The 27,770-nt window shown below is 41.0% G+C and overlaps 1 protein-coding gene across 1 annotated transcript in view; it reads right to left on the bottom strand.

The window, feature by feature from the left end:
• Positions 1-27,770, bottom strand: part of mical3a (microtubule associated monooxygenase, calponin and LIM domain containing 3a) — a 109,139-nt gene that overhangs the window by 39,630 nt on the left and 41,739 nt on the right. Inside the window, exons 13-29 of the mRNA XM_055222518.1 lie at positions 26,711-26,858; positions 20,443-20,639; positions 19,503-19,621; positions 18,414-18,476; positions 18,131-18,304; positions 15,009-15,110; positions 13,916-13,999; positions 11,933-12,043; positions 10,475-10,540; positions 10,281-10,400; positions 10,084-10,182; positions 9,832-9,945; positions 8,167-8,268; positions 6,060-6,167; positions 4,567-4,753; positions 2,740-2,834; positions 1,499-1,577 (exon numbers count right to left, since the gene is read on the bottom strand). Of these exons, the coding sequence (XP_055078493.1) occupies positions 1,499-1,577; positions 2,740-2,834; positions 4,567-4,753; positions 6,060-6,167; positions 8,167-8,268; positions 9,832-9,945; positions 10,084-10,182; positions 10,281-10,400; positions 10,475-10,540; positions 11,933-12,043; positions 13,916-13,999; positions 15,009-15,110; positions 18,131-18,304; positions 18,414-18,476; positions 19,503-19,621; positions 20,443-20,639; positions 26,711-26,858 (1,968 nt within the window). The remainder of the gene's footprint in view (positions 1-1,498; positions 1,578-2,739; positions 2,835-4,566; positions 4,754-6,059; positions 6,168-8,166; positions 8,269-9,831; positions 9,946-10,083; positions 10,183-10,280; positions 10,401-10,474; positions 10,541-11,932; positions 12,044-13,915; positions 14,000-15,008; positions 15,111-18,130; positions 18,305-18,413; positions 18,477-19,502; positions 19,622-20,442; positions 20,640-26,710; positions 26,859-27,770) is intronic.

Below are 27,770 nucleotides of genomic sequence, written 5' to 3'. Positions count from 1 at the left end.
AGACTGTATCCACGGTAACAGCCTCAGACTCACTACAGTCATTAGCTCAGCATTAATTACTTGTGTTTGTTTTTACTTCATCGGCTGCAGGTTTATGTTTCGCTTTTTACTCGTCCTGAGGAACGAGTCTCACAACAGCAGCGTTTTTTTTATCTGCACCAAAAAACTGCAGCTCGAGTCCCGACAAGAACCAGGAAGAACTAAACCAGGACTAAACCAGGACTAAACTGAGACTAAACCAGGACTAAACTGAGACTAAACCAGGACTGAACCAGGACTAAACCAGGACTAAACCAGAGACTAAACCAGAGACTAAACTGAGACTAAACCAGGACTAAACCAGGACTAAACCAGGACTAAACCGAGACTAAACCAGGACTAAACCAGGACTAAACTGAGACTAAACCAGGACTAAACCAGGACTAAACCGAGACTAAACCAGGACTAAACCAGGACTAAACTGAGACTAAAACGGGACTAAACCAGGACTAAACCAGGACTAAACTGAGACTAAACCAGGACTAAACCAGGACTAAACTGAGACTAAACCAGGACTAAACCAGGACTAAACCAGGACTAAACCAGGACTAAACCAGGACTAAACTGAGACTAAACCAGGACTAAACTGAGACTAAACCAGAGACTAAACCAGGTCTAAACCAGGACTAAACCAGAGACTAAACCAGGACTAAACCAGGACTAAACCGAGACTAAAGTGGGACTAAAACAGGACTAAACTGAGACTAAATCCAGACTCTGTTCTGTTTATCTGCTGTGACTAAAGTCTTTTATTCTGCACTTTTATGATGATTATTTATGTTTTGATTTGTTGTTTTGTGATTTTATCGTCTTTCTTTGCCTTAAACACAAACTGCACTGTAAAAATCTAAACTCTATCCATCTGTGCACGTTCCTTAAATCCTAAAATGCCGAAGACGCCGCCTCATTTCACCTTTGTTCTCCTGTGTGACGTTTCATCCGTATATTTGTTTCCTGTTTTATCTGAAGCCTTTTGGTCACAGCTGAAGTGTTTTTAAATGTTCTAAATGAATAAACGAGAAGTGAACTGCAGTTTTAATGATGTGTCTTTCAAATATTTGCTGTAGATTTAAAAGGATGGAAGAAAAAAGGACGGGAAAGGAGAGAAATAAAACACACACAGGCAAGAACAAAGGGAAAAACAGAGAAAATGAAGCAAATGAAAAGAGCGAGAGGCACTTGACCAACGCAGGCGTGAGTCAGACGCACGAGAGTCAGACGCACGAGAGTCAGACGCACGAGAGTCAGACGCACGAGAGTCAGACGCACGAGAGTCAGACGCACGAGAGTCAGACGCACGAGAGTCAGGACATTTATAGACAGTTTGATAAGATACAGCAGGAAGGAAGGAAAGTGATCAGGGTAATGCAGGAGGAGAGACAGACGCAGCAGAAGCACAAAAGAGGGAGCCACGGGAGCAGTGCGCCCTCTGGTGGCAGCTCCGTGACACTGTGCAGACCTGACGGGGGCTGCTCTGCGATGGGGGCGGGTCCCGGGGCGTCCACGGTCGCCGTGGGGGCCGGAGGTGGAAGGTGTTCCTGCAAAACCATCACGAGAAACAGGAAATTATGTTTAGAAACTTTGAAATCATGATGAACTGAAATGGCATCGGAAACACCAACAATCCTGTTGATCGGAAAAATTAAATCAGACGTTTTCTATAAAATTGACTTTGCAGAGATTTTAACGCGTCATTTATGGAAAACTCATAAAAATGCTATATAAAAATGAACAGTGTGAGTTTCTTAAGTGAACGTAAACACTAAATCTGTCGTCTGTTCAGATTGATGTAATGATTTGAACTGAAACCTGAGGACGACAGGTTCAGGAAATATTTAAATGTTCATTTTACTTTGCATTTTATTCATTGTAAATGTTCTACATTGGTCCCTGGTTTATCTCAGGGGTCACGTTCTAAAAATAACCCGCAATAGTCGAAATCCGTGAAGTATCGTCTTTATTTTTTACATTATTCTCTCTATTTTTGTCTGTAAAACCCCTCACCACACACTTTATACACTTTTCTCACACAGGCGTTAACATTTTCTCACATTTCTCTCTCGTTTAAACTCTCTCAAAGTTCAAACCTTCGTAGGCGTCTTTGTCGGTGCAGAACGTTTCATCGACATTGTGGGTTTTGTCGGGGAGAAAACAAATTGCAAACGTACAGCACTTCAGAGTCACACTGAGATCCAACGTTTATGTAAATTGGACTAAAAAAATCTGTGAAACTGCGAGACCACGAAATGTACATCTGGGGACTTAAAATAAAATAAACACAAACTCAGCGGAATCGTGTCTTTTATTAAATCGTTTTAGATGAAAATTACGATTTAAAACGTCCAAACTGTAACATAACGATCCACAGGTGTCAGAGATTATAAATATAAAACAAACACAAGCAGAACACGGCGGATTTAAACACAACTGTTCTTCATTTTCACGGCGCAAACACCCAGAACAATTCACGTCAGGAATATTTAAAACACAATCTGTCCCGTTACTGTATTTAGACACGCGGTAAGTGAACGCGCTCGTGCCTCGATTATACGGTCAAGTTGTTTTATTACGCCCCAAAGATGTACTGAATAATATTTGATAAAGGCCGAGGAAATAAAGCTCGGGATTAGCATATAAATTGTACATTTATTGAAGAGGCTGGGGCATATGTTTGGAGTTATGAGTGAATACATTACGCACCTTCGCCGGCGCTGGAGCTGGAGACGGAGCAGGTCGTTTCCTCTGAGCGTAGCCCGACAGACGGTAACAGAAGTGCGGCTTGCAGTAAAATTTCCCTGAAGCGTAAACAAGAAACACAAAACAAATTAACAAATGTACAGTGACGATGGTCCGGGACAAAGGTGTTTTGTTTTTTTTTAAGAAAGGAGACGAGTGGAGTAAAATGTGGAGAGACGTTAGGACAGTTATTTCAATTTAATTTAATAACAAAGTGTGAATATTCTTATGATTTCAGGGCCTCAGTGATCGATCCATGTCCTAAACTGCGACGATAAACTAAAAAAAAGATCTGGAATGTTCTGCTCTGATTTTATTTGCTTGTTTTATTTGATTTTATTTGCTTGTTTTATTTGATTTTATTTGATTTTATTTGCTTGTTTTATTTGATTTTATATACATATTTATTATTATTTTACTTTTGCTATTTGATTTTAATGCTTTTAATGTTTGATTTTATGTTGTAAATTTTGTGATATTTCATTCTTTTACGTATTGTGAAGCGACTTGAAAAGCTCTGTATAAATAAAATATATTATTATTATTATTATTTAGTCTAAATGTTGATTTACTTAGTTGTTTTTATTTATAATGTTTTTGTGCAGCACTTTGGAAACTGCATTTGTTTGTGAAATGTGCCGTATAAATAAAGTGGACTGGATAAAAAACGTGTCGTGTTATTTCTGTTAACGAGATCGATCAGGAAGTCCAAACGTTCACGTGTCTCTGCTCCTGTGCTCTTGATTTGTGACGCTGCGATTCGTGAAAACTTTGAAGAGCAAGTTTACAACGTTTAACAGAATTATCCTCGTTACTTTGGACTTGAACGTGGAGTGATGGATCATGGGAATCCTGTTCATGTATCATCTGTGACTGGACCTGACCGTCTCTGGTTTAGGACACGGGACGGACACGTGAAAGTCCAGTTTGATTGACAGCTGCTGTGAAAAGCTCCGGTGGAGATTTGAGGAAGTCGGGGTCAAAGCGTCTCAGATAAAGAGTTTAGATTTTATTACTGCTGCGTTTAAAACATGTTATTATCTCGTCTGTCCTTGTGGATCATTTTAAAGCAGGACTGTCCAAACTACGGCCCGGGGACCAAACACGGCACCTCAGACCTATTTTTATTGGCCCTCCCTCTGCTCAATTGGCCCAACTGAACAAAGGCAGATCTTTTTTACTATAAATGTACGTAATTCTACCACTTTTCCTGTGATAAGACTTAAAATGACAGTTCCAGCCCTGATTAAAGCATCTAAAATCAACATCAAATACAAAACGTTTACGCCTGCGTCTCCAATGTATGATATTACGTTTACATTTATTCATAGCGCCTACGTTTGCTCTCATAGTTGTGCTAAATCTGGCGGGTAAACAGGCTAAACATCTTCATTTTCTTGTCCTCCACCTCAGATTTTGGGCCTGTTTGCAGATTCATTCGCTCATTAGAACCAAAACCAAGTCGTCTTTAGCATCTGGGAGAAATTGCGTCGGGTTTTAGCTCCACTTTTCGCACGTTTAGCCGTTTAGCTCATGAGAAAACGCTTGATAAAAGACGCTCATGATGTACGTCCCTCTGCCAGAACTATTACAAAATTATAAATGTCAAGAAAAATCTAAATCCAAATCAGATAATTTAACTCAAACGTTGATTGTGTCTTGAGGCTGTTGTGTGTTTTCTGTGTGTTTCAGGTCGACACACATAATCCGTATTCTGTCTGCGTTTGTTCCTGTTTTCCGTACGTACAGTGGCGGCAGATTTAAAACATGGCGGAGCGCTTTGTCTCGTACCGTCCTCCACATCGAAGGCGTAGGAGGACAGTCTCAGCGTGGTTCCACAGTAGTCGCATTTAAAGCAGCTGCGATGGAAGAACTTTCCCTCCGCACTCAGTCTCTCCATCACGTACACTCGTTTACGGCAGAAGAAGCAAACGTCGCTCCCGCCGATGTTCACGGGAAACTCCTTCCTGAGAGAACCCTGTGGAAAAAGAAGAAGAAGAAGAAGAGCTCAGACTTATGTAAGACGTGAAAGAGCGAGGGGACGGACAGGGCGGCGAGGACGAGGAGTTTAGTAATGTCATTTTGTTTTGGGTTGGTTTTTTGGGGTTTTTTTTAATAAGTTGCCTAAAAACGTAGGACTGGGTGTTTTTTAATTAAATATTCAATTAGATTTTCAATTCAATTTCCAAATCAATTTTTGATTCAATTTTCAGTTTGATTTTTCATTCAAATTTAAATTCCATATTCAATTATATTAAATTTAGTTTTTCAATCCAATTTTTGATAAAAAATTTTATTCAATTTCTAATCAAATTTTCAATTAGATTTTCGATTCAAATTTATATCAATTTTCAGTTCGATTTTACTTCAATTTAGATTTAATTTAGAATTAATTCAGATTCAACCCGGCCCCGGACAGAGCAGAAGAAAATGGAAGGTTCAATTTAGATTTTCAATTAGATTCAAATTTCGATTCACTTCTTGATTTTTTTTCCCTCTTTCCATAAAATATTCTGCAAATTACATTAAAATAATCCAAACAATTCTACAACTTTTTATTTTTGATAAAGTTGAGGTGCAGTAAATATTCAGCTCGTTTTGGCTAAATGTTTATTTTTGTTTACAAAACAGTAAAAACGCAGTAAAACACAGTACAAACGCAGTATAAACTGGTCAAAAACGTGTAAATCTGAGTGTGCGCCGCCTTCAGGGACAATTTGTGCTATTTCAAGTTGTTGGTGACATCACAAAAGACTAACTGGTTTCAGATTTTCCATTTTTCTGACGACAAAACACGTGGTCGAAAGGGGCGGAGTTTTGACGTGTGGATACCCGTTAGACCGATCGCACGTTTCCTTACACCTCTAGACTCCGCCCCCTCGCTCACCCTCTCACTCTCTTCAGGTCGTGCTCCGTTTAGCAGCTTTTTTGAGGTTTTGTGCAGAGTTTAAGTGTTTAGTTCCACTTGAATAACCCTCGTCTTTGTTATAAATCTTCTTTTGTGTTTTAGAATCTGCAAACCCCAGATAATTATTATAAAAACAGTCGGTGATTACTTTAATTGCCAATTAGTCCCAATCTGATTCGTCATTTTGTTTAATTCTTGCAGCCCCAGTAATCAAGCTACAAAAACAAGACAAAACTGTTTATTAACTCCAGATCAATCGGGGACAGACTCGACAAACTCTACAAAATAAAGTTCACACAGATTAAAACATTGTATTAGCGACAACGGGAATGTTCTGAGGAAACGCCGTCCTCCTACGCTACAACCGGACTCTTACCAAATCCCTCTTTTCAGGTGAGGTCTTGGCGTCTTCCTGTGACTGAAGCTGATTGGCTAACTGCTCAGCCAACGAGCTAACGCCGCCTGTGTACATCCGCACACAGCGCTACAGGACAGGATGGAAAAGGAAAAAAAAGGATAAAGATGGAAAGACGTTAGGAAATCAAAATGAAAAAGCAAAACGGGACTGGTTAAAGTGGAAAGTGAAGGAAAAACACTGAGGTGCGTTTACAGACCGGTCAGACATCGCAGTTAGACGTGACGGGGATATTTTTACATGCTCCACACACCAGACAGCAGCCGCGCCCACGGACAACCAAACGCATCACCGGCCCAAGAGATCGAGGCGTGTACAGTGTCGCTACAGAGGGAAACTGAGATAAACCATAATATTGAAGCTACTTAATGCACCGTTTACTATTTAAACAGAAGAAAGAACCAATAATCAGCCACTTATTCAACCCTCTGCAGCTCATTTTATCATTTTTACAACAAAAATACCCCGATTCTCTCCACATTTATGCAAAGAAACAGCCCACGATAAATACTGACCATAAAATATAAAGGTCTGTCTGCGCAGGTGAGTCTGACTCTGTCTGCGCAGGTGAGTCTGACTCTGTCTGCGCAGGTGAGTCTGACTCTGTCTGCGCAGGTGAGTCTGACTCTGTCTGCGCAGGTGAGTCTGACTCTATCTGTGTGTCATTCCAAAAGCTTTTTCCTCCTCATCCTGCGCGTACAGTCCTACGATGTATTTAGCCACAGGTGAAAGAAAAGACCACAGCGTACAAGGGCAGCGAGCATGTGCGTGTTTGTGCGTGTTTGTGCGCATTTGTGTGTGTTTGTGCGTTCAGGAGGCGCTTTCCCGTGAAGCTCGATGTTTATTGATCAGATGACGGACTCTCATGTGGAGTCTCCTCAGTTTTTGGGGAAGAATGATGCTCTGTGTGTGTGAGACGGACACAAAACTAAAGTAAACAACTAAATCCAGTGCGAGTCTGAATCACGATGATTTCATTAGGAATTAAGTCTTTACTAAGGATAATTAAGATGTAGTTTTCATAAAGTGGCACCATTTTACTCCATACACACTGAATATATCACACCAACACAAAATCTACATTTGAACAGAGCGATTTGTGACTAAATAAACACAGCTGCTCTAGTTTAGCATATTTTAAATCTAAACTCCACTCCACAATCAGACAGACTCCAGCCTCAGATAGCGTTTAAGCTAGTGCCAAGTTTACGAACGCATCAGATGGACGACTTGTTACAGTGTCCCATTTGGAAGCGTTCGCGTCAACACGGGAGTTACTCTAGTCGAGCAGATTTCTGTTGCCAAGACGCCATTTGAGTCCAACTAATTATTACAAGGGACTCGGATAATTTATGAATGGAATTAAAAACACACTTCAGAACGACACTCAGTCCATCATACGTTTACATTTACAGACAAATAGCCATGTTTCTCACACAAAAAACAACCAAAATAGATGATGTCGTCTCTCAAAAATGTTCCAGAGAATGATATAAACGCACATATATTTAATTTATCTAATCCCAGGCCACTTTATTAACATCATCACACGAAAATGTTTGTTTAAATATGTTAAAAGAGCCATCACTTTAGCGGAGAAACTAAGTCCAGCGTCGTGAAACATCTCTTCTACGCGTGGGTTCATTGTGAGTTTTGGAGTTCACTCGCTTTTTTCCTCTCCACAAACACGACCCGGCTCGTAAATATAAATCATACGTGTGCGTGTACACGAGCAGCCGCGCTTTGGCCCTTCTCCTTCGATCTGTACTCGGACGTTGACGGATTAATCGCCCAAAACGACTCAAAGCGTAAAGCCCTGATGGAGTCACATGCTCGTCTCCATGGCGATTATAAAATTCACAGCATTTTATTGAGCACTCCAGGCAAAACGACACCTCCATGCACAAAAAAACAGCTTAGTTCGGATCCACAAAAACCTAAAAACACACACAGTTTAGCTTTAAATCAGTAAACAAAACACACACTGCACACATTTGTACAGTGCGGGACGAGGGCGGGTCTGGGGCGGGGTTAATGGGCGGGTCTGGGGGCGGGGTTAAAGCGGTACCTGTCTCAGAGCGTCAGGGGAGGTGGACGGGGAATCGGATGGTGACTGGGCTCGAGCCGCGTGCCACTGTTCCATAAAGAAACGCGACGGCTTTTTCTTAATCTCAAAACATAGAAAGAAGCGAGTCAGAAAAAAAACGGAAAATATATGTTTAGATTATTGTATTTGTTAAGTTTTAATGCCGTTTCCTCCTCAAAAACATCTCCAGAGTTGTGTTTATTAGTCTGTAACATCTCCAAAGCTCAAAACGCTCTGCTCCACCTTGTGATGTCATCAAGCGGTAGTTTTTTTCAAGTGAACAGCGACTTTTGCCTTTAGTTCAGTCGAGATAAGAGACAACTCCAGGACTGAAATGCTCCAAATGATTCTATAAATGAAGGTGTGTGGAGTTTAAAAACACAGTGGAGCACTTCCTGTATCACCACATGATGACATCACAAGGTGGAACAGAGTGTTTTCAGTTTGAGAGAAGAACTCAGCCTAAATCTGCAGGTTTGGGTGTTAAACGTGGCGTAACATGGGCCCTTTAAATGAAAAACTTGGGAGAATCTCAGTTTGAGTTTACACCAATTAAACTTCAACTTCTGTGGAATCATGACTAATTTATTTATCTTTATCTTTAATATTACGTTAAGCTTAAATATCCTCATAACTGGAAATTGATTTTGAGAGTTTCTTTATGCAATCATCTAAGTATTTTATAACTTTGCCAGCAGTTTGAAAATTATGGGTAGCTAATGGCAAGATAAAAATTTAATAGAAAATCCAGAAATGCTCAAAGTCGAGCAGTTATTACATCCAGCACCGGCCTCAGCCTTAAAACGCTGGAGCCACTTTCAATTTCAGCTGATTTTTCTGGATGAGTACCATAGACTGTTTATATAAATGGACGTGGCTAACCTGCTAGCCGCCGCGTTCTAAACAGGAAGTGATCATGGACGCACTTATGAACCCGCTCTACACGATCCTGGGGTTTTTATTTCACTATTGTGTCTGTAAATCAAGATATGAACATTAATAACAGACAAATCAGGTCCTTCTTTCCCCGAGGTCGCTCCTGTTAGCGTTAGCAACAGGTTTGATTGACAGCGTTGCTAAACCAGTGGTGTGGACAGGAAGAGGCGGTACACTGGTCCTTTATTTATCTCAGGGGTCACGTTCTAAAAATAATCCATAATAAGCAAAATCCGCAAAGTATCAGCTTTATTTTTTACATTATTCTCTCTGTTTTTGTGTGTAAAACCCCTCACCACACACTTTATACACTTTTCTCACACAGGCGTTAACATTTTCTCACATTTCTCTCGTTTAAACTCTCTCAAAGTTCAAACCTTCGTAGGCGTCTTTGTCGGTGCAGAACGTTTCATCGACATTGTGGGTTTTGTCGGGGAGAAAACAAATTGCAAACGTACAGCACTTCAGAGTCACACTGAGATCCAACGTTTATGTAAATTTGTCTGAACACATTCTGTACTGGACAGGAGACACGGCACGGAGGAGACTGATGGACAATGGTCTACAGTCCAACAGCCAATCAGGACGCACGACACAATGGTCTACAGTCCAACAGCCAATCAGGACGCACGACACAATGGTCTACAGTCCAACAGCCAATCAGGAGGTAAATAAGTTGGTCTGAAAAGCAGCTGTCGAAGGAAATTTCACCTGTGGTTTGTCTGGTTTTGGGTCAAACAGAGACGCCAACTGCTCAGCTCGTTCCTGAATACTAAGAACATATATGGGCTTTTGGTCCTCGCACATCACGGGCTTCTCTGACTCCTGCAGACGAAACGAACAACGATAACACTCCTGGATTTCAGATAAATGCACCAACTCATGAATACTTTACGAGTGAAGCGTAAAGAATCGATTAAAATGTATTTCTGTTAGTACAAATCCACACCACATGCCCCGAACCTTTGTGCAAGAATCTGAAGACAACAGAGGTGAACCTGGACTCACGCCCCTGGACATGTACCACTGCTCCAAAAAGAACCGCGAGGGCTTTTTCTTTGGCTTCGAAGGAGAATACAGAATATATTTAACATCATTTTTGCATTAGAAAGCTGTGCGTTAGCTAGTACTGAAGTGGAAAACAGGTCCGTGCAGTTCACCTTTGGGGGCTTCGCCGGTTTAGACTTAAACTTTGAGATAAGTCGCTCGGCTCGCTCTTGTATCCCCGGGATGTGGATCGGCTCTGGCTCTGGCTCTACAATGTGTAACGATGCAAACTCCTGCCAATTACGCCAATTAGATTCAAACTGAAGCCATAAAAACCAAACGCACAAAGCAAACCATGCAGCCGCACCTGTACCCGACATTTCTTGGGGTTCTCGTAGTACTCGAGTTCATCTTCGTCCTCTTTAGTCAAACTCTTTAAAGCAGAAATGAACCAAAATATTAACTTTTTATTAACTACAGCCACGTGTCAAATCTCTGCTGCTGATCTTCGTGTTTTTGTGTTTCTGTTTCTGTTCGAGCTTTGATCTGACAGACCTCTCCTGTGATTGGTGCATTGAGTCCCAGCTGGCACCTGATTGGCTCCTGGGTCCTATCTGCTGATTGGTGCGACGCCCGTGAGCAGCTTTAAAAGGACACGCCCCCTGCCCCTTCACTCCCGCTGCTGGGTTGCCGTGTCCCAGTTCAACAGTTGCGTGCCGTTCGAAGTCCCCGGCCGACGAAGCGTGCTCCTCCGCTGACTGAAAACGCCGTGTCGAAATGAGACAGGCCGACGCCACGGAGCGAACGCCAACCTCTGTCTGTGCGCTTACGTTACGTCGTCTAGCAACTGTGACGGCGGCTGACTAATGAGCTAAAGTTTCAGTTGAATGAGGTGAGGAATTAATGTTTCCCTTTGAATATCAACAGACAAATATAAAGTTGATTTATAACGTGATTTTTTCCAAATTTTCAGACGCACGCTTTGTTCACGTTCCACAGAAACGCAGGAAACGCGGGGCACATCTGTCGACCTCGTTCGTCGGTGCGTGAAATGGGACAGGACTTGTCGCGCCTGAAGTGACGTAAGTGTCCTTCAAATGCAGCGGACGAAGTGCGAAAACCGACGAATTAGGACACGGCAAAAGTCTCAACTTTATAATCTCAGACACTCACAGTGATTTTAACTTAACTCTGAGACTGGTTTGTTTTGGCGTTTTATTGTAATTTATATTCTCAATTTTGACTTTATTTAATTATACATTCATACTTTTTTTTTTTAACCTCAACAATTCTTTTAAATCAATTATAACTTTAGTTCACATCTTCCGTCTTGGTTTGTACTTCCTGTTTCTACCTGAGCTGGACGGTAACTTGTAACTTTTTTCTTCTCAATATTTCCAGAAAAATAATGCAAAACCAAAATTTAACCTTAATATTCAACCTCAAGACTCACATTTTAATCACAAGACGCACACGTCATCACACGCACGCCATGAAAAACCACAACGGACGACAACAACAACAAAAACAACAACAAAAACAACAACAACAACAACAACGACAGCTCTCTCTTCTGTTAGAGGCAGATTAAAAGTCACACGTTAAAATTTCAAACACTAATTCCATTTATACACAAAGGTTTAGGGGAACTACTATTAGATTTGTACTGGGGAAGTGACAGACGCAGACGCAGACGGACAGGGCAGATGCAGACAGACAGAGCAGACGCAGACAGACAGGGCAGACGCAGACGCAGACAGACAGGGCAGACGCAGACAGACAGGGCAGACGCAGACGCAGACAGACAGAGCAGACGATGTGTCACCTCTGAGTGAAGGGACAGCGAGGAGGTGGAGGAGGACGAGGGGAGCAGAATGGTTTTCTTTGGGCAGCTGCGAGAGCCTGCGTGGGACACCTGCTCCGCTCCACTCCTGGCCTTGAAAAATGAGTGAAAAAAATATAAAAGTAAGAAAAAGATGAGGGTAAAATGACGAGTGAACGTTTTTAGAGTCAGACGCAAACGTAACCAAACGTGTCAGGAAACAATGTGCAAATGGTGCTAATTCAAGCTAAGCTAATTTAATACTGTGTAAAATATGTAAACAAACACAGATGAGCTAAAGACGACAGAGACACACACGACACACACACGACACACACACGACACACACACGACACACACACGACACACACACACACGACACACACACATGACACACACACACACACTGACACACACACACGACACACACACACACACACACACGACACACACACCCACACACACACGACACACACACCCACACACACACACACACGGGGCCGCTCCAAACATAAATATCACGTTTGATTCTTGGTTTAAACTTTGGAAAGAGCCACAATCTCACATCAAATTTAAACAAGTGATAAAAACATGAAGAAATGTGCACGTCTGTGTTTATGTGCTCGTCTCTATCCCTCTATCCATCCCTCCATCTCTCTATCAATATTCATCTCTCTATCTATCGGCCCTTTTATCTGTCCATCTCTATATCTCACTGTATCTCTCTGTATCCATCCCTCTATCTCTCATCTATCTATTCTTCTGTCTATTCCTCCATCTATATATCTCAATCTTTCTCTATCCATCTCTCTCTATTCCTGTCTTTCTCTCTATGAATCTATTAATCTATCCCTCTATCCATCCCCCTATTAATCTCTCTATCCCTCTATCTTTCTCTGTATCATTTATCTATTGATCTCAATCCCTCCATTTCTCTAACCCTCTTTCTATCTCGTCATCTCCCTATCTCTCTATCCATCCCTCCATCTATCGCGCTATCTCTCCATCTATCTCTCTATCCCTATACCTCTCTGTATCTCCCTCTATCCCTTTCTCTTTCTTTCTATCCCTCTCTCTACCCCTCAATCCCTGTTTTCTCTCTATCTATTCTCTAAATCTATCCCTCTATCCATCCCTCCATCTCTCTATATCCCTCTATCTGTCTTTCTATTCATCTATCTATTCATCTCTATCCTCCATTTCTCTATCCCTCGATCCATCTCTCTATTCCTCTATCTTTCTATTAATCTATCTATTCATCTGTGTTTTTCTATATATCTATCTATCTCTCTATTTATCCCTCTATCCATCTGTCCTTCTCTCTATCCCTCTATATATATATATATCGTATCTTTCTCTCACTTTCTCTCTCTCTATCCCTCCCCGTCTCTCTCTTCCTCTTTTATCCAACTTCTTTATTCTTCTTCTACTGTGAAAAAAGAGGAGAGTAAAAACGCTCAGGCCTCATAAACCCCAGAGCTGCACCGATCCGGCGTTGAGTCCTGATACCGATTCCTTAAAGCCGATACTGTAGCTTTAAGACTCTGCTCTGGTATTGGTTCATATCGGTTCATATCAGTATCGGCCGAGACTCAGAACACCATTTATTTCCTTAAACAAATGTGTTTTTTAACTGTTCAAAAATTCAAACATTATGAGATTTACACCGTCTTTTTACATCGACGAGTTTGTCCAACCAGAATATCGGCTCGAGCGATACCGGGTCCAGTATCGGATCGGTGCATCCCTGATAAATACTCGCCAATACCTCAAGGGGAATACTTCAAGCTACTTCAAGGAGAAAGTACAAGTACAAGTTTATCTACTCAGACACACACTGACTGTTCTGTGCTGGAGCTAATGGACCAGGGGAGACAGGGCCCTCTAGTGGTCTGGAGGAGTACTGCTCCTCTTTGTTCTAATGGACAGGACGGGGGGTAGGAGACAGGGACCTCTGGTGGTCTGGAGGAGTACTACGCCTCGTACCTGCTCCGGTCGGTGAGGAAGCGTCTGACACTTGAGCATCTGTTTGTATCGAAAGCTGAGCTGCTCCTGCTGCTGCGTCCGGCCCTGGACCAGGACAAGTTCAGTCGTTTCTATCGTCTACACGAACTACAACATCCATCCAGTCATCTCTCTGTCCATCTATACATTGCTCTTTTTCTCCATCTATCCCTCTGTCTCTCTGTCTATTCCCCATCTATATCTCTTTCCATCTCTTTATCCTTCTATCTACCTAGCTATCCCTTCATCTATACCTCTTTCTATCTATTTATATCTCTTTCCATCTCTCTATTCCTCTATCAATGCCACTTTCTATATCATCCATCTCTGTCCATCTCTCATCCATCTGTTCCTCTCTCTATCCATCCATTTATCCTTCCTTCCTACCCATCTATACCTGTATCTATCATCTCTATCTCTGTCCATCTATATCTATCACTCCCTTTCCATATCTCCATCTCTCAATCTATCCATCCATCTATCTCTCTGTCTGTTTCCAGCTCTGTATCTATCTCTCTATCCATCTGTACAGCTCTATCCATCACTCTCTACATATATCCATCTTTCTATCCGTCTATCCCTCTATGTCTCCATCCCTCTATCTCTCCATCCCTCCATCTCTCCATCCCTCCATCTCTCCATCTCTCCATCCCTCTATCTCTCCATCCCTCTATCTCTCCATCCCTCTATCTCTCCATCCATCTATCTCTCCATCTCTCCATCCCTCTATCTCTCCATCCTTCTATCTCTCCATCTCTCTGTCTCCATCCCTCTATCTCTCCATCCCTCTATGTCTCCATCCCTCTATCTCTCCATCTCTCTATCTCTCCATCCCTCTATCTCCATCCCTCTATCTCTCCATCTCTCCATCCCTCCGTCTGTCTGCAGCTCTGTATCTACTGTATCTCTCTTTCCTTCTGTGTAGCTCTATCGATCTCTGTATATATCCATCTTTCTCTCCCTCCATCCCTCTCTCCGTCTCCGGTCCTCTGCGCTCACACACTCTCCACAGGACGATGACATCACTGTGGCGTTTAGTCGTCTGAGGGGCGGAGCTTCTCTTTATCGTCTTTACCTTGGTCCAGGCAGGGGCCACTCTCACTGTCACGGGCTCATTCTCGGGCTTTGGGGTCGGGGGAGTGGACAGAAGATGATCCAGATTAGGAAGAGAGTCCCCCTTTAAAGTACAGAGGGGGGCGGAGGGCAGGAAGCGAGAGAAGAAGAAGAAGAAGAAGAAGTAGAAGAAGAAGAAGTGTTCCACAGCAGATGGTGTGACATGGAGATGGGACCAAAGAGAAAAAAAAAACGTGATTTATGAATGTACACAGCAGGAAAAGGGGATAAATGTCTAAAACTACTCATACTTTGCATTTGTGACGTCACTCTGGGGGTGTTCGACGTGTATATCTATGGTGAAATGTTTAGCAGTTACCATGGCGACACGATGCATTAGCAAACGTGGCTATAAAAAACACCCCCCTGCCATTTTCTGATCTATGTTCTACCGTTTCCTCGTCACAAACAGACCTGGAGTTGTGTTTTGTTTCATTCACACATGTTTTTTCTCTCAAACTGAAGGAAAACACTCTGTTCCACCTTGTGATGTCATCATGTGGTGATACAGGAAGTGCTCCACTGTGTTTTTAAACTCCACACACCTTCATTTCTAGAATCATTTGGATCATTTCAGTCCTGGAGTTGTCTCTTATCTCGACTGAACTAAAGGTAAAAGGAGGAGTTAAAAACTGTTGAAAACTACCACTTGATGACATCACAAGGTGGAACGTCGCATTTTGAGCTTTGGAGATGTGACAGACTAATAATAAAGTGTGACTCAAACATGTGTGAATGAAACAAAACACAACTCCAGGTCTGTTTATGATGAGGAAACGACATTTTAATGCTCAGAAGAGTCTAAAAAACAAAGAAAAAATACAAAATGGATTTTAAAAAACACATTTTCAGGAGCCTGTGATCAATCCGAGCGTTTATAGTCCTGTTTAGGAGTTCGATTTCCAACAAAGAGGCGAGAAAAACACACTAAAAACCTGTTGGCTAACGCTAGCTAGCTTGTGACTGTTATTTTACGTGTTTTACGACTTGTTTAACAGCACAAATTAGCTCCTCTGTTGCAGTTCGGGCTAATTAAGCTCTTTGTGGTCAGATTGTGCTAAAATAAAGCTCAGGTTAAAGTTTAACAAGCCTCAGACAGAGCAGTGCTTACAGTTAGCATCACACCGCTAGCTGCAAAGTATCAACAGACGGTTTGACAAAAATAAATAACAGAACAACTCGAAGAAACGCGGTAATTATTCTTTTGAGTCGTGTTCGTCTAGAGCCAGTTTTGTTTTATTTTATTTGAGGTTTTGACGTATAAGACGCGCTTGTATAAAGTGTAAACAAAGGGAATAAACAGGATCATTATCTCGTCCGTTCCGATCGTTCACACAATCCCGTCTTGTTCTCGCTCCCACCAGTTTGTCCCAGCGCAGCCGCCCCGGTGTCAGATCTGTGAACACACTCGCCGCGAGGCCTTCAGCTCCGTCAGCAAAAGTGAAACCACCCACAAAACAACAAAACAACAGAACAAAACAACAGAGCAATGTCCAGACCGACCGGATCTGCATCGAGCCCATTATTTACACAGAGGACAGAAGAATCATGAGACGAAAGGACGGAGACGCACATCGGCGAGGCGGCGGCGGCGGGTCGAGAGGGTAAAATGTGTGTTTGAGTAAGAGTAGAGTTACTTTAAAGTCATTTTACGCAGGTACAAAGCAGTCGTTCAGGGGAAATTGCTCGAGTAAAAGTAAAAAAGTACTCGGTACACGCATGGATTGTTTATATAAATGGACGTAGCTAACCTGCTAGCCACCGCGGGGCAAACAGGAAGTGATCATGAGCGCACGTCCGGCTCCATCGACTCCATTTTGCTGTCAGACTCGTCATTTTGTCACTCGAGCGAGATTACTGTTACTTCAATAAAATACTTCTCAAGTACGAGTAATAGTACTGCGTCTGAAAAGTACGCTGTGAAGTATTGCTCGGTTTCGGATGACATCACCACATTCTATAGTTCGATAATATTTAAAACAGACGAGAGCGGTTAAAACTCATATTGTTAAAATGTAGTTTTTCGTTGGAATACAGTCGTTTTTTGTTTTTCTTTTTTGGTTCTAATCACAAATAAAAATGATCAGGTTCAACGTTCGTGTAATTTTACCTTTTGGATATTTCATGCTAAAGTACAGATGTAATTTTCTGGACTATAAGTGTGAGTTTGTTGAGTTTGTCGGGTGTGACTTCTCCTCAGATGTGACTTATATGTGAAATGATTCAAATCTATAATGTCACATGTTGGTTCTTGTCACAGTGACAGTCGTGCGAGGGGCTCTAGACTTGGACCAGTATCTACTCCTCCTGAACCACTCAACATTTAAAATATCAACATTACACTCATTTAAAAGACAAACACTCAACAAAAATGACACTAAAACAAAATGGTTTCTCTTGTTTTTTCTGCTTTATTTATGTGATTAACTGTTAATATCTTACGTTAACAAACCAGACACGTGTTCAGTTCTGTCTGTGCTTCATGGAGCTGAATAAATATAAATGTGTTACGTTAGCGTGATGTACTGATATTCAGCCTGTTGGTCCACATTTTATTATTATTATTACAACTTGATTTAAAGAGAAAATGTCTGTTCTTTGTCTCGGATTTTGTTAAATAAATTTCCCTCAAAAATGCGACTTATATATGTTTTTTTCTTCATTATTCTGCACTTTTCGGGTGGTGCGACTTATACTCCAGAGCGACGTATAGTCCGAGTACTTTTACTGAGTACTTTTAAATGTGTAAATGTGGAGTGTGATGTTTTTAAATGAAAGAATTGGAGAATTCATGGGTTTGACTGTAAATAACTAGATACTTAAATGTATTTTTTGAGACTTATATATGTTTTTTCTTCATTATTTTGCATTTTTCGGTTGGTGCGACTTATACTCCAGAGCGACGTATAGTCTGGAAAATACAGTAAATAAAAGTACTACCATCTCTGTCTGGAAGCCATTTTTCAGTTCAAGTTTATTTCTGTGGCACATTTAAACAACTTGTGCGTCACATAAACGTAAACTAAAATAAACCCCATAAAAAGCCCGTCTTAAACCGCGCTCGTACACTGATTCATCTCGTACCTGTCGTTTGAGTCCAGACGGCTGAGCTGGAGCGTTTTCCTCAAACTTGGCTAACAGCTGCGTGGCCATAACCTTGACTTTGTTGTTGTTCGCCGCCGCGGTCGTGTCCATCCTCCTCTCCGGAAGAACGGGGACGGGCGGTCTATCGTCACGGCAGCTTCTTGAAACTTCGTCCTGAGGAAAAAACAAAGTAAAAAGTTGAAACCTCTGCGTCGTAGCTGTAAAAGTCTTTGGGAACGACTGAACTGAAATGAGAACTGAGCTAAAATATTCAGTTACTCACGTCTTCTGACTGACTGGTTTTCCGTCGCTTCCCCAAACCGTCCACGTCCTTCTCCTTTTTGTCCTGTGAATAAGATACAAGATTTATTTATAGATTTCCAAACAGAACATGTGCTTTATAAAAGGTTTAAAGGTCAAATATTATGCAAAATGGACTGTTGTGGGGGGTTTTGTCGTGTTTTAATGTTGTCAGTGCATCAAAAACAGACCTGGACTTGTGTTTTGTTTCATTCACATGTTTGAGTCACTTTATTATTAGTCTGTTACATCTGCAAAGCTCAAAATGTGAAGTTCCACCTTGTGATGTCATCAAGTGGTTGTTTTCCGGGGCCGAAATGATCCAAATGATTCAAGTGGAGACGATGGATTTGAGATGTAAAGTGTTTTTTGAGAGACTTGAAGGGAAAGCACTTTATACAAATGTGACCACTGACCATTTAGTGTTTAAAAACAGTTATGTTTTTTTTTTCTTGTTGTTTTTTTTGTTTATTATTATTATTTCAAATATACAAATATATAAACAAAAACACCAAGAGGCTTAAGGATTTGCATTACACTCATACGACATGTGCAAAAAAAGTCAAACGTAGAACAATAAATACAGTTTATGTTTTATATTTGAAATTCTGTGCAAAGTGCTTTTGTTTTCAGGGCTTTTGGGTTTGTGCAAGTTTAGAGAAATTATATAAAAGGACAAAATTTACAACAATGAATATGATATTTCGATAGGATTCAATTCAACACATGTATATATATTTTTTCCACAATATCTTTTTCGAAAACGCCAAAAATTCTCTATTTTGCATTAAGTTGTAGGTTTATATCAAGCTTTATTTTCACAAACAAAACTATGTCATTCCAAAAACACAGTGGAGCACTTCCTGTATCACCTCATGACATCACAAGGTGAAGTGTTTTTTTTTCAGTTTGAGAGAAGAACTCAGCCTAAATCTGCAGGTTTGTGTGTTAAACATGTGAGAATGAAACAGAAAAACACAACTCCAGGTCTGTGTGTGACGAAGAAACGACATTTTAAAAACACAGATCAGAAAATGCCGTAATACGGGACTTTTAAAAGGACCACACTGACCTTTGGGTTTCGTTTCCTGGAGATGGCGATACTTTGACCGAGTTTACTCAGGAAGGAGATGGGAGATTTGGTGCTGGCGATAAGAGCGGCTTTTTCTTCTGGACTCAAGTTGAGGTTATCTAAAAAAAATAAACATATTAAACACGATATAAACTACAAAAAACATCAGAAAGTTGTTTTAAATGAGAATAAACCTAACGATGTCATTCTATGTTCATTTCCTGAAGATAAAAACAGACTTAAACTTTAGAATTTAACACAAAAATAGTTAAATCTGTTCTTCCAAAGTTCGATCTCTGCTCCAGGTGAGTTTACCGACGTCGTTTAAACGGACAAAAACATTTCATAAAAGCCGGAATCTCAATCTCATTTCAAACTTAATTAACATCCCAGCGCGATATAATAATATAGAGTCTCTGAACTATTTTAAAATGTAATTACAAAGGCAGTTGGTGAGATGTCTTCATTATATTTGTTCCGTTGTACTCAGTGGTTATAAAGTTTTTAATCACGTTGTTTTTGTATTTGAGGCGTCCCGTTTAATCAAAGATGAACCTCTAAGAAATGTCTCCTGCTCAAGAGAAGGTTCAGTGTGTATCATGGTTTATCGAGACTAAATGAATGACACAGATGCAACGAAACTACAGAATAAAGTCTGGAACAGCTCCACCGTCATCTCCGTTAATTCATTTACGGCACAAGAAATGTCTGGAGACGAGGACAGAGTGAGACAGAAAGAAGTGGGTCAAAAATGACTGAGGAAAACATCGATTGTGTAAGAGACGTGGATTAAACGAGGTAAAAAACTTTGGAAATAATAAAACTGATTCAAATATCCAATCCACTGCCTTTATAATACATTCTTTTCAATAGTAAAGACATTTTATAGTCACTTTTTACACTGGTTTTATATGACTGCACTGTAATGTAGCCGTCTTACCACTGGGGGGCACTGTGTCCTTAAACATTTCATAGAACTGGCTGAGGTACATGACCATGGACAGTTTGTCCGGCTCCAGGACTGAGGACATCTCTTTGCCCGTCATACACGGAGAGATCCCAAACTCTTTCTCCGCCACGTCAAACGCCAGCTGGTTATTCCGCTCGTGCTCCCGCTCGTCCAGAGAGTCAAAGTCACTGTAAGAAACGATTATTAAGGTTTAGTTTTTAAGATTTACAACAGGAGCAGCAGAATAATAAGATCTGCAAGTGTTGATTTGGAGAAATGGGAAATAGAAGAGGGAGAACGAGTAGCGGAATATTCCAAAATATTACAAAATATAAAAAAAAAAAAAACTGAATTAGACGTGGGAGATGTATAAAAAAAACAAAAACATCATAAGGAACGCAGTCATGGAAGAAGTACTTTAGTATTTTATTTTTATTTTTACTTAAAGAACAAACTTAAGTTAAAGTAAAAGTATCACATGAAAAAGTGTTGAAGTACCTGTTAAAAATGTAAAGTATTTTTCACAGATTGAGTCTTATAAAGATTTGAGCGGAATTTTGAACCGAAACAATAGAATCGACCGTTTTTTATTTGTATATTTTTGTTTTGCTCAAATTCTGAAGGTGTTGTACTCGAGTAAAAGTAAAAAGTACACACTGTAAACTGTACTAAAGTAAAGTACAGATACCCAAAGTACAAATTCGTGTTACATCTCACCACGACAACAGGTTAAAATGTCTGAAACATCTGGGAAGACAAATCTAATCTCCCAAACGGTAAAAATAAAGAGATATTTCTGTACTTTGGTGGTTTTACTTTCACTCTTTGATTCTTTTTGAGGAACCTGAACTTCAGCCATGACATTTACAGGCAAATGTTTAAATGATGAACCTGAAAACAGCACATTCCCCAGTCGACACTAAACATGTTAAATGGAACAGTCATTTTTAGGGTCGGTTTTTATCGCGGAGACTCTTTTTTTTTGGACTAGTTTGGAACGTTTTGTTGTTTTCCTGTTTTACAAAAAGATTTCAGCTGCAGACGGTGGAATAAATCACTTCACATCACGTTTACGACTCACGACAGACACAAACTAAGGACTTAAGTGTTTAATTCTGACATTTATTTATTGCAGGTTGTGTTTTTTTTTTTTTTTTTTGGAGGATATTTTTACTTAAGGTTTTTTGTGTCACAGGCGTAGATTAGTTTCAACGTTATATTATCATTTATAGTCTGTATTTACTTTAGCAATAAAATATCGTACTTCAAAATTTGTTATCGTGACAAGGGTTATGCTCTAAAAATAACCCGAAATAGGTGAAATCCGTGAAGTATCAGCTTTATTTTTCACATTATTCTCTCTTGTCTGTCAAACCCCTCACCACACACTTTATACACTTTTCTCACACAGGCATTAACATTTTCTCACATTTCTCTCTCGTTTAAACTCTCTCAAAGTTCAAACCTTCGTAGGCGTCTTTGTCGGTGCAGAACGTTTCATCGACATTGTGGGTTTTGTCGGGGAGAAAACAAATTGCAAACGTACAGCACTTCAGAGTCACACTGAGATCCAACGTTTATGTAAATTTGTCTGAACACATTCTGTACTGGACAGGAGACACGGCACGGAGGAGACTGATGGACAATGGTCTACAGTCCAACAGCCAATCAGGACGCACGACACAATGGTCTACAGTCCAACAGCCAATCAGGACGCACGACACAATGGTCTACAGTCCAACAGCCAATCAGGACGCACGACACAATGGTCTACAGTCCAACAGCCAATCAGGATGCAGGACACAATGGTCTACAGTCCAACAGCCAATCAGGACGCACGACACAATGGTCTACAGTCCAACAGCCAATCAGGACGCAGAACACAATGGTCTACAGTCCAACAGCCAATCAGGACGCACGACACTGTGCAGGTTCATAAAGTTCATGTGGTGATGCAGCCTGTGGGAAACATTACTGTAAAGGTCTTTATGAAGCTGAACCATTAACAGACCCACTTAAAACCATTAAAGCTAAAGGCTCAGATCATCAACTGAACAGACCACTTCCTGATGTGAACAGCTCCCAAACATTTAACCCTTTAAGGACTGAGCACATTATAGACCATTACAGCTCGTCTAGACTTTTATTTGTTTTTTTAGGAATAAAAATCATGTTAAAGGAAGAATCAGCCTGTACTTTTGCCTTTTTTCACACAACTACCTCTGTTTTACACATCCATCCTTATTTTTCCTTTGACACGCTCTGATTGGTCGTCTTTGAGTGACATCATAAGCACATGACCGTAACGACAGTGACAGATTTAAAGAGCCTCATGCCTCTGCTTTGAGACGCCGTTTGAATTTACACGAAGCTCATTTAGTTGCGGAGTTACGGTGATGGAAAGTCCACGACCGCGAGTCCATCGGCGACGAGAGCATCCGACGCTAGAGCAGTTATAGCGGCGAATTTGGAGCTACGACCGTGAGTATCATAGCAACCAAAGAGCCAATCCAGTGCGAGGATATTGAAGTTCACGCCCCTTCGTGTACCTTCGCTGCGCCGATTTAGTGAAATAAAAACCCCAGGATCACAGAGCGGTAAAACAAACTGGAGCCAGAGTCGATGGAGCCTGTAGCACGCCGATGATCACTTCCTGTTTGTAACGCGGCGGCTAGCAGGTTAGCTACGTCCGTTTTGTAAATACAATCTATGCTCCCGAGACTCCTCCTCCTCCTCCTCGCCGTACTCTCCCTCTCCTTCTTTCCGTCAGCCGGAACATCACAGCTGCATCGCAAAAGGTCAAACAAGACGACGGCGCTACTAATGGCGTCTAATGGTAATCGCTGTGGCGTCTCCAGAGATCGAGAGCTTATGGTGCGTGACTGTTAACGGTGGGTTTATAGCACGATGAGAGCGAGAGGCGGAGAGGGAGGGGCCACGCACGTTACCTTAAAGGACCTGGGAAACATTTATGACAAGAAGCGCGTCCTTGTTTATGATGATGTACGACTGGAAACGTCCCAACCCGTCAATAAACGGACGGTGTGATTATTAAGGCAACGATTTTAAAAAGATTCATGATTCTTGACGCTGTAGGAAAAGAATAATTCAAATCTGTCAGAGTTTTGCTGCTCGTACAAGACGCTTCTTCAGTTCTGGTCAGATTCCTGCTGGACACTGCCTTATATCTGTCTGAAGGGGGCGCTAACGACACTTCAGACAGATATAGAAGAATCTGACCAGAGCTGAAGAAGCAGCGATTTGTCCAGTTACACATTTGTGTTTTCCATTTGTGTTTTTCATTTGTGTTGCTCCAGCTGAGACTCTACAGACTGAACTCTATCTGAAAATGGATGAGTTTTAGTCCTGGACACATCTGCAGCTGCACGTCCTGGTTCAGTCCTGGTTCAGTCCTGGTTCAGTCCTGGTTTAGTCCTGGTTTAGTCCTGGTTTAGTCCTGGTTTAGTCCTGGTTTAGTCCTGGTTTAGTCCCGGTTTAGTCCTGGTTCAGTCCTGGTTCAGTCCTGGTTCAGTCCTGGTTCAGTCCTGGTTCAGTCCTGGTTTAGTCCTGGTTCAGTCCCAGTTTAGTCCCGGTTCAGTCCTGGTTTAGTCCTGGTTCAGTCCTGGTTTAGTCCTGGTTCAGTCCTGGTTTAGTCCTGGTTCAGTCCTGGTTCAGTCCTGGTCTAGTCCTAGTTTTGTCCTGAGTTAGTCCTGGGTTAGTCCCGCTCTAGTCCCGGTCTAGTCCCGGTCTAGTCCGTGGGAGTGGATCTCTCCTTCACTGTGTTTCTCCTCGAGGTTTCTCTTTTTTCCACTGTTTTTTTTTCAGATGTTCGTTACTGAGGAGGGTCTGAGCACAGGGGGCGCTCTGCTCTGCTCTGGGACACTTCTCCATTTGTTTGTTTTCTGTTGATTCTTTTGTTTGTTGTTAAATTAATTCTCATGTTAAGCTCTAGTTGTGTTGTGATTTTGGGCTTTACAAAAAATTAAATTAAATTGAATAATATGTGATGAGTTTATGAAATTAAACTGGGGTAAACATTGAAATAAAAATAGTTTTGGTGGTTCTCTCATTATATTTTTTGGTCCTGGCTCACACACTTTGCTTGAGATCATTTCCCAGGACTTTCCTCGAACATTTTAAGTTACGTAATCACGACATCTACAAACACATTTCATATTTTCAAGTCTAAACGTCTAAATTAACGACACACTGAGCCCGAGACGCTGCACTTTAGGATTTTCTGCTGGAGCTGAAGTCAGACACACATGAACCCGTCGCACAGACTTACAATAAACGCAGTTAATGTGATTATCTGAGCTTCAGGAGCAGGACCTCCGCCTCAACCTCCGCCTCAACCTCCGTCTGCTCCTCTGCAGCCAATCACAGCTCACCTCAGCCACACCTCTAATTACCCAGAAGCCCTATTTACACAGGTCTATCCCGACAACACCGTCTGCCTCTGCGCTCTCCACCCCTCCCTCCTCGTGTTTCTTCTTCATGTTTCAGCCTGACGCCCTCACCTTCTAAACCAGGAGTCTCCAATTCTAATTATCTGGGGGCCACAGGAGGCGGAGTCTGGGTGAGTCTGGGCCGCATCAGGTATTTCACAAAGAAAGCGGCGTTAAAATCTTCTCAAACGTCAACAAACATAAGGAAATCTGCCAATTCTTGTGGATTTTATGGATCTACGTCGTTATTTGTTGAATCTTTTGTGAGTTTACAGATTTGGTGGAACCTTCTAAACGCGACACGGTAAAGCCACACCAACATTAAACTTTCATATTGTCCTGCGGGCCACAAAATATCGTCTCGCGGGCCACAATTGACCCCCGGGCCACGAGTTTGAGACCCCTGATCTACAGAGAGTTGAGGTCCTGAGTCTGTTTGTTGTGGCGTGGTGTTTATTCCTCCTCCTCCACGTCTAGTTTTATCATTTTTATCACAGAAAACAAGGAAAAGCAAAGTTCCATCAAGGAGGTAAGACCAAAAAAAAAACATGTTGGGGGTTTAGGGCGTCCTCTCCCAAGAAATTCTGCACAAAAAGGTGTAATTTCCTTCGTTTTGGTGAATTTCAGAGGAGGTTTTTGAAAATCCAGCTGCTCTAATAGATGCCACTAAAGTCGGATTCATTTTATATCCAATAAAGTCACAAAGCAAAGCAAAATGTGGGGAATTTTTTCAAGAACAATATGCACTTCTCTCTTGATATATCATGGTTCATCTTTCGCGGTGAAGCTGTTACGCAGATTTTTTTAGTGCAATTTAGCATTTTTTTTTATTTGTGTGTTTATTTATTTGCATTGTGTCGTGCATCCTGATTGGCTGTTGGACTGTAGACCATTGTGTTGTGCGTCCTGATTTAAACGAGAGAGAAATGTGAGAAAATGTTAACGCCTGTGTGAGAAAAGTGTATAAAGTGTGTGGTGAGGGGTTTTACAGACAAAAACAGAGAATAATGTAAAAAATAAAGATGACGACTTGACATTTGGATTTTTTTCTCATTACTGCCTTTGGTCTTTTTAAATCCAGGCTTAAAACATATTAAGTTTAGTTAGTAATGTTGTGACACATTATCATTATTTATATTTTGTTGTATTAATGTATTTAATTTTATTTTATTCTCCTATTTTACTCTTTTAGTTTGATTTTAACTTGCTTTTAATTTGATTTTACTGGAAAGCACTTTGGTCACCCTGAGTGTTGTAAAACGCTCTATAAATAAACGTTGATTGATTGATTTTACAGGTTTTCCCAAATTCCCAGGACACATGTGAACCCGGTCTTTAACCCTCTGGTGCACAGCGGTCACTGCAGTGGACAGCGACTAAAACAGAACTTTCTCTTTAATGCATTGGTTTAAATGGTGGAGTGCTCTCTGCTGCCACACTCCATTGAGGTCAATTCAGTGGTCAGTCGGTGTAACTGCAAGTAAATTTCCTTGGTTTTTGATTGATTTTCTTATTCAGGCCTAAACATTGCACCTATACAGTGTTGAAAAATTGTTGAAATGTTTTTCAAAGCATAAAAAGAAACATGTGTCTGTATATTTACAACAGAACACAAGTTAATTCATTTTTACAGGCAGCTCACAATGTTGTTTCATGTCCTGAGAAGAAGAAAAACACTTCAACAAAAACTCTTGACCAAGGCTTTGATAATTCATGCATCAGAGGGTTAATAATATTATACCCTGAATAATCCCAATAACAGATTAACACAATCTCTGACTTATTCCAGACAAAAGTTTCCAGACACTCACATCAGATCAGGCCTGTATCGGTGAATCAGAGCACAAAGAGCCAAACCGCTTTTCCACGACATGGTTAGATCCGTTACATTTACGTTCTGGTATCCGTCCGTCTGTCTTTGGCACCAGTTCAGGAGTTTACTGGACCGAGCGATGGATTCTGGGAAAGCAAGAAAAGAAAATGAGACGGTTAGAAGTTAAGAAACAGGTCGAGGAGACACGGAAATGATGAGAGCTTCAGCGCAGAGCAGCACATCTCACAGCGAGGCATGGGACAACGCGGAATTAAATGTGATTAAGGATTATATCACGGGAATTATTCAAGTCGCTGAGAGTTTAAAAAGTTATGGATCATTTTAATTAATATTATGAAGTTCCATATTAAAAGAAACATTTGAAGTGAAGATGAGCAGCCAAACGTCTTCACTCCTACAACGTTTTGTCAGTTTTTTACTAAAGAACTTATTATAATATTGAAATGAAAATGAATAATAGTATTGTATAGTTCTGTACTTTAAAGAAAAACAACAGTGAACTAAACGACCACCAGAGATCATCAAGAAGTGTCTTTGTCCTGCACGTTCTGGAGAAACAAAGACGATTATCTCTGCTCACGAGTCACACGATTATACATTTAAAAATCCCATAAACGATTTACAGTTTTTATCCCGATATTCCTGATTATTGTCCCATCCCTGCTGAGGTCAAACAAGGCAGAACTCGTATGTTATCGCCACATAAGTCTTTAATTCATGTTAGTCTCCATTTTAACTAACGAACTCACTATAAAGTTAGACATGAACAAACTGTATGTAAGTGCGAGGTTAGGAAAGGTATTCAGCGCTCACAAACCAAACACACAAAACTGGATTTGACATGTTAGTTTTAAACACAGGGTCAGACCAGTTTTCATTCCACTATTGGCTTCAAACAAGAACAGAGTAAACGAGGACCGTATTTTCTGGACTATAAGTGTGAGTTTGTTGAGTTTGTCGGGTGTGACTTCTCCTCAGATGTGACTTATATGTGAAATGATTCAAATCTATAATGTCACATGTTGGTTCTTGTCACA

Source organism: Periophthalmus magnuspinnatus, chromosome 6, assembly GCF_009829125.3.
Source record: "Periophthalmus magnuspinnatus isolate fPerMag1 chromosome 6, fPerMag1.2.pri, whole genome shotgun sequence".
In the NCBI taxonomy this organism is placed as follows: Eukaryota; Metazoa; Chordata; class Actinopteri; order Gobiiformes; family Gobiidae; genus Periophthalmus; species Periophthalmus magnuspinnatus.
The sequence above is the reverse complement of the archived record's forward strand: the minus strand, read 5'-3'. Positions and strand labels throughout refer to the sequence as shown.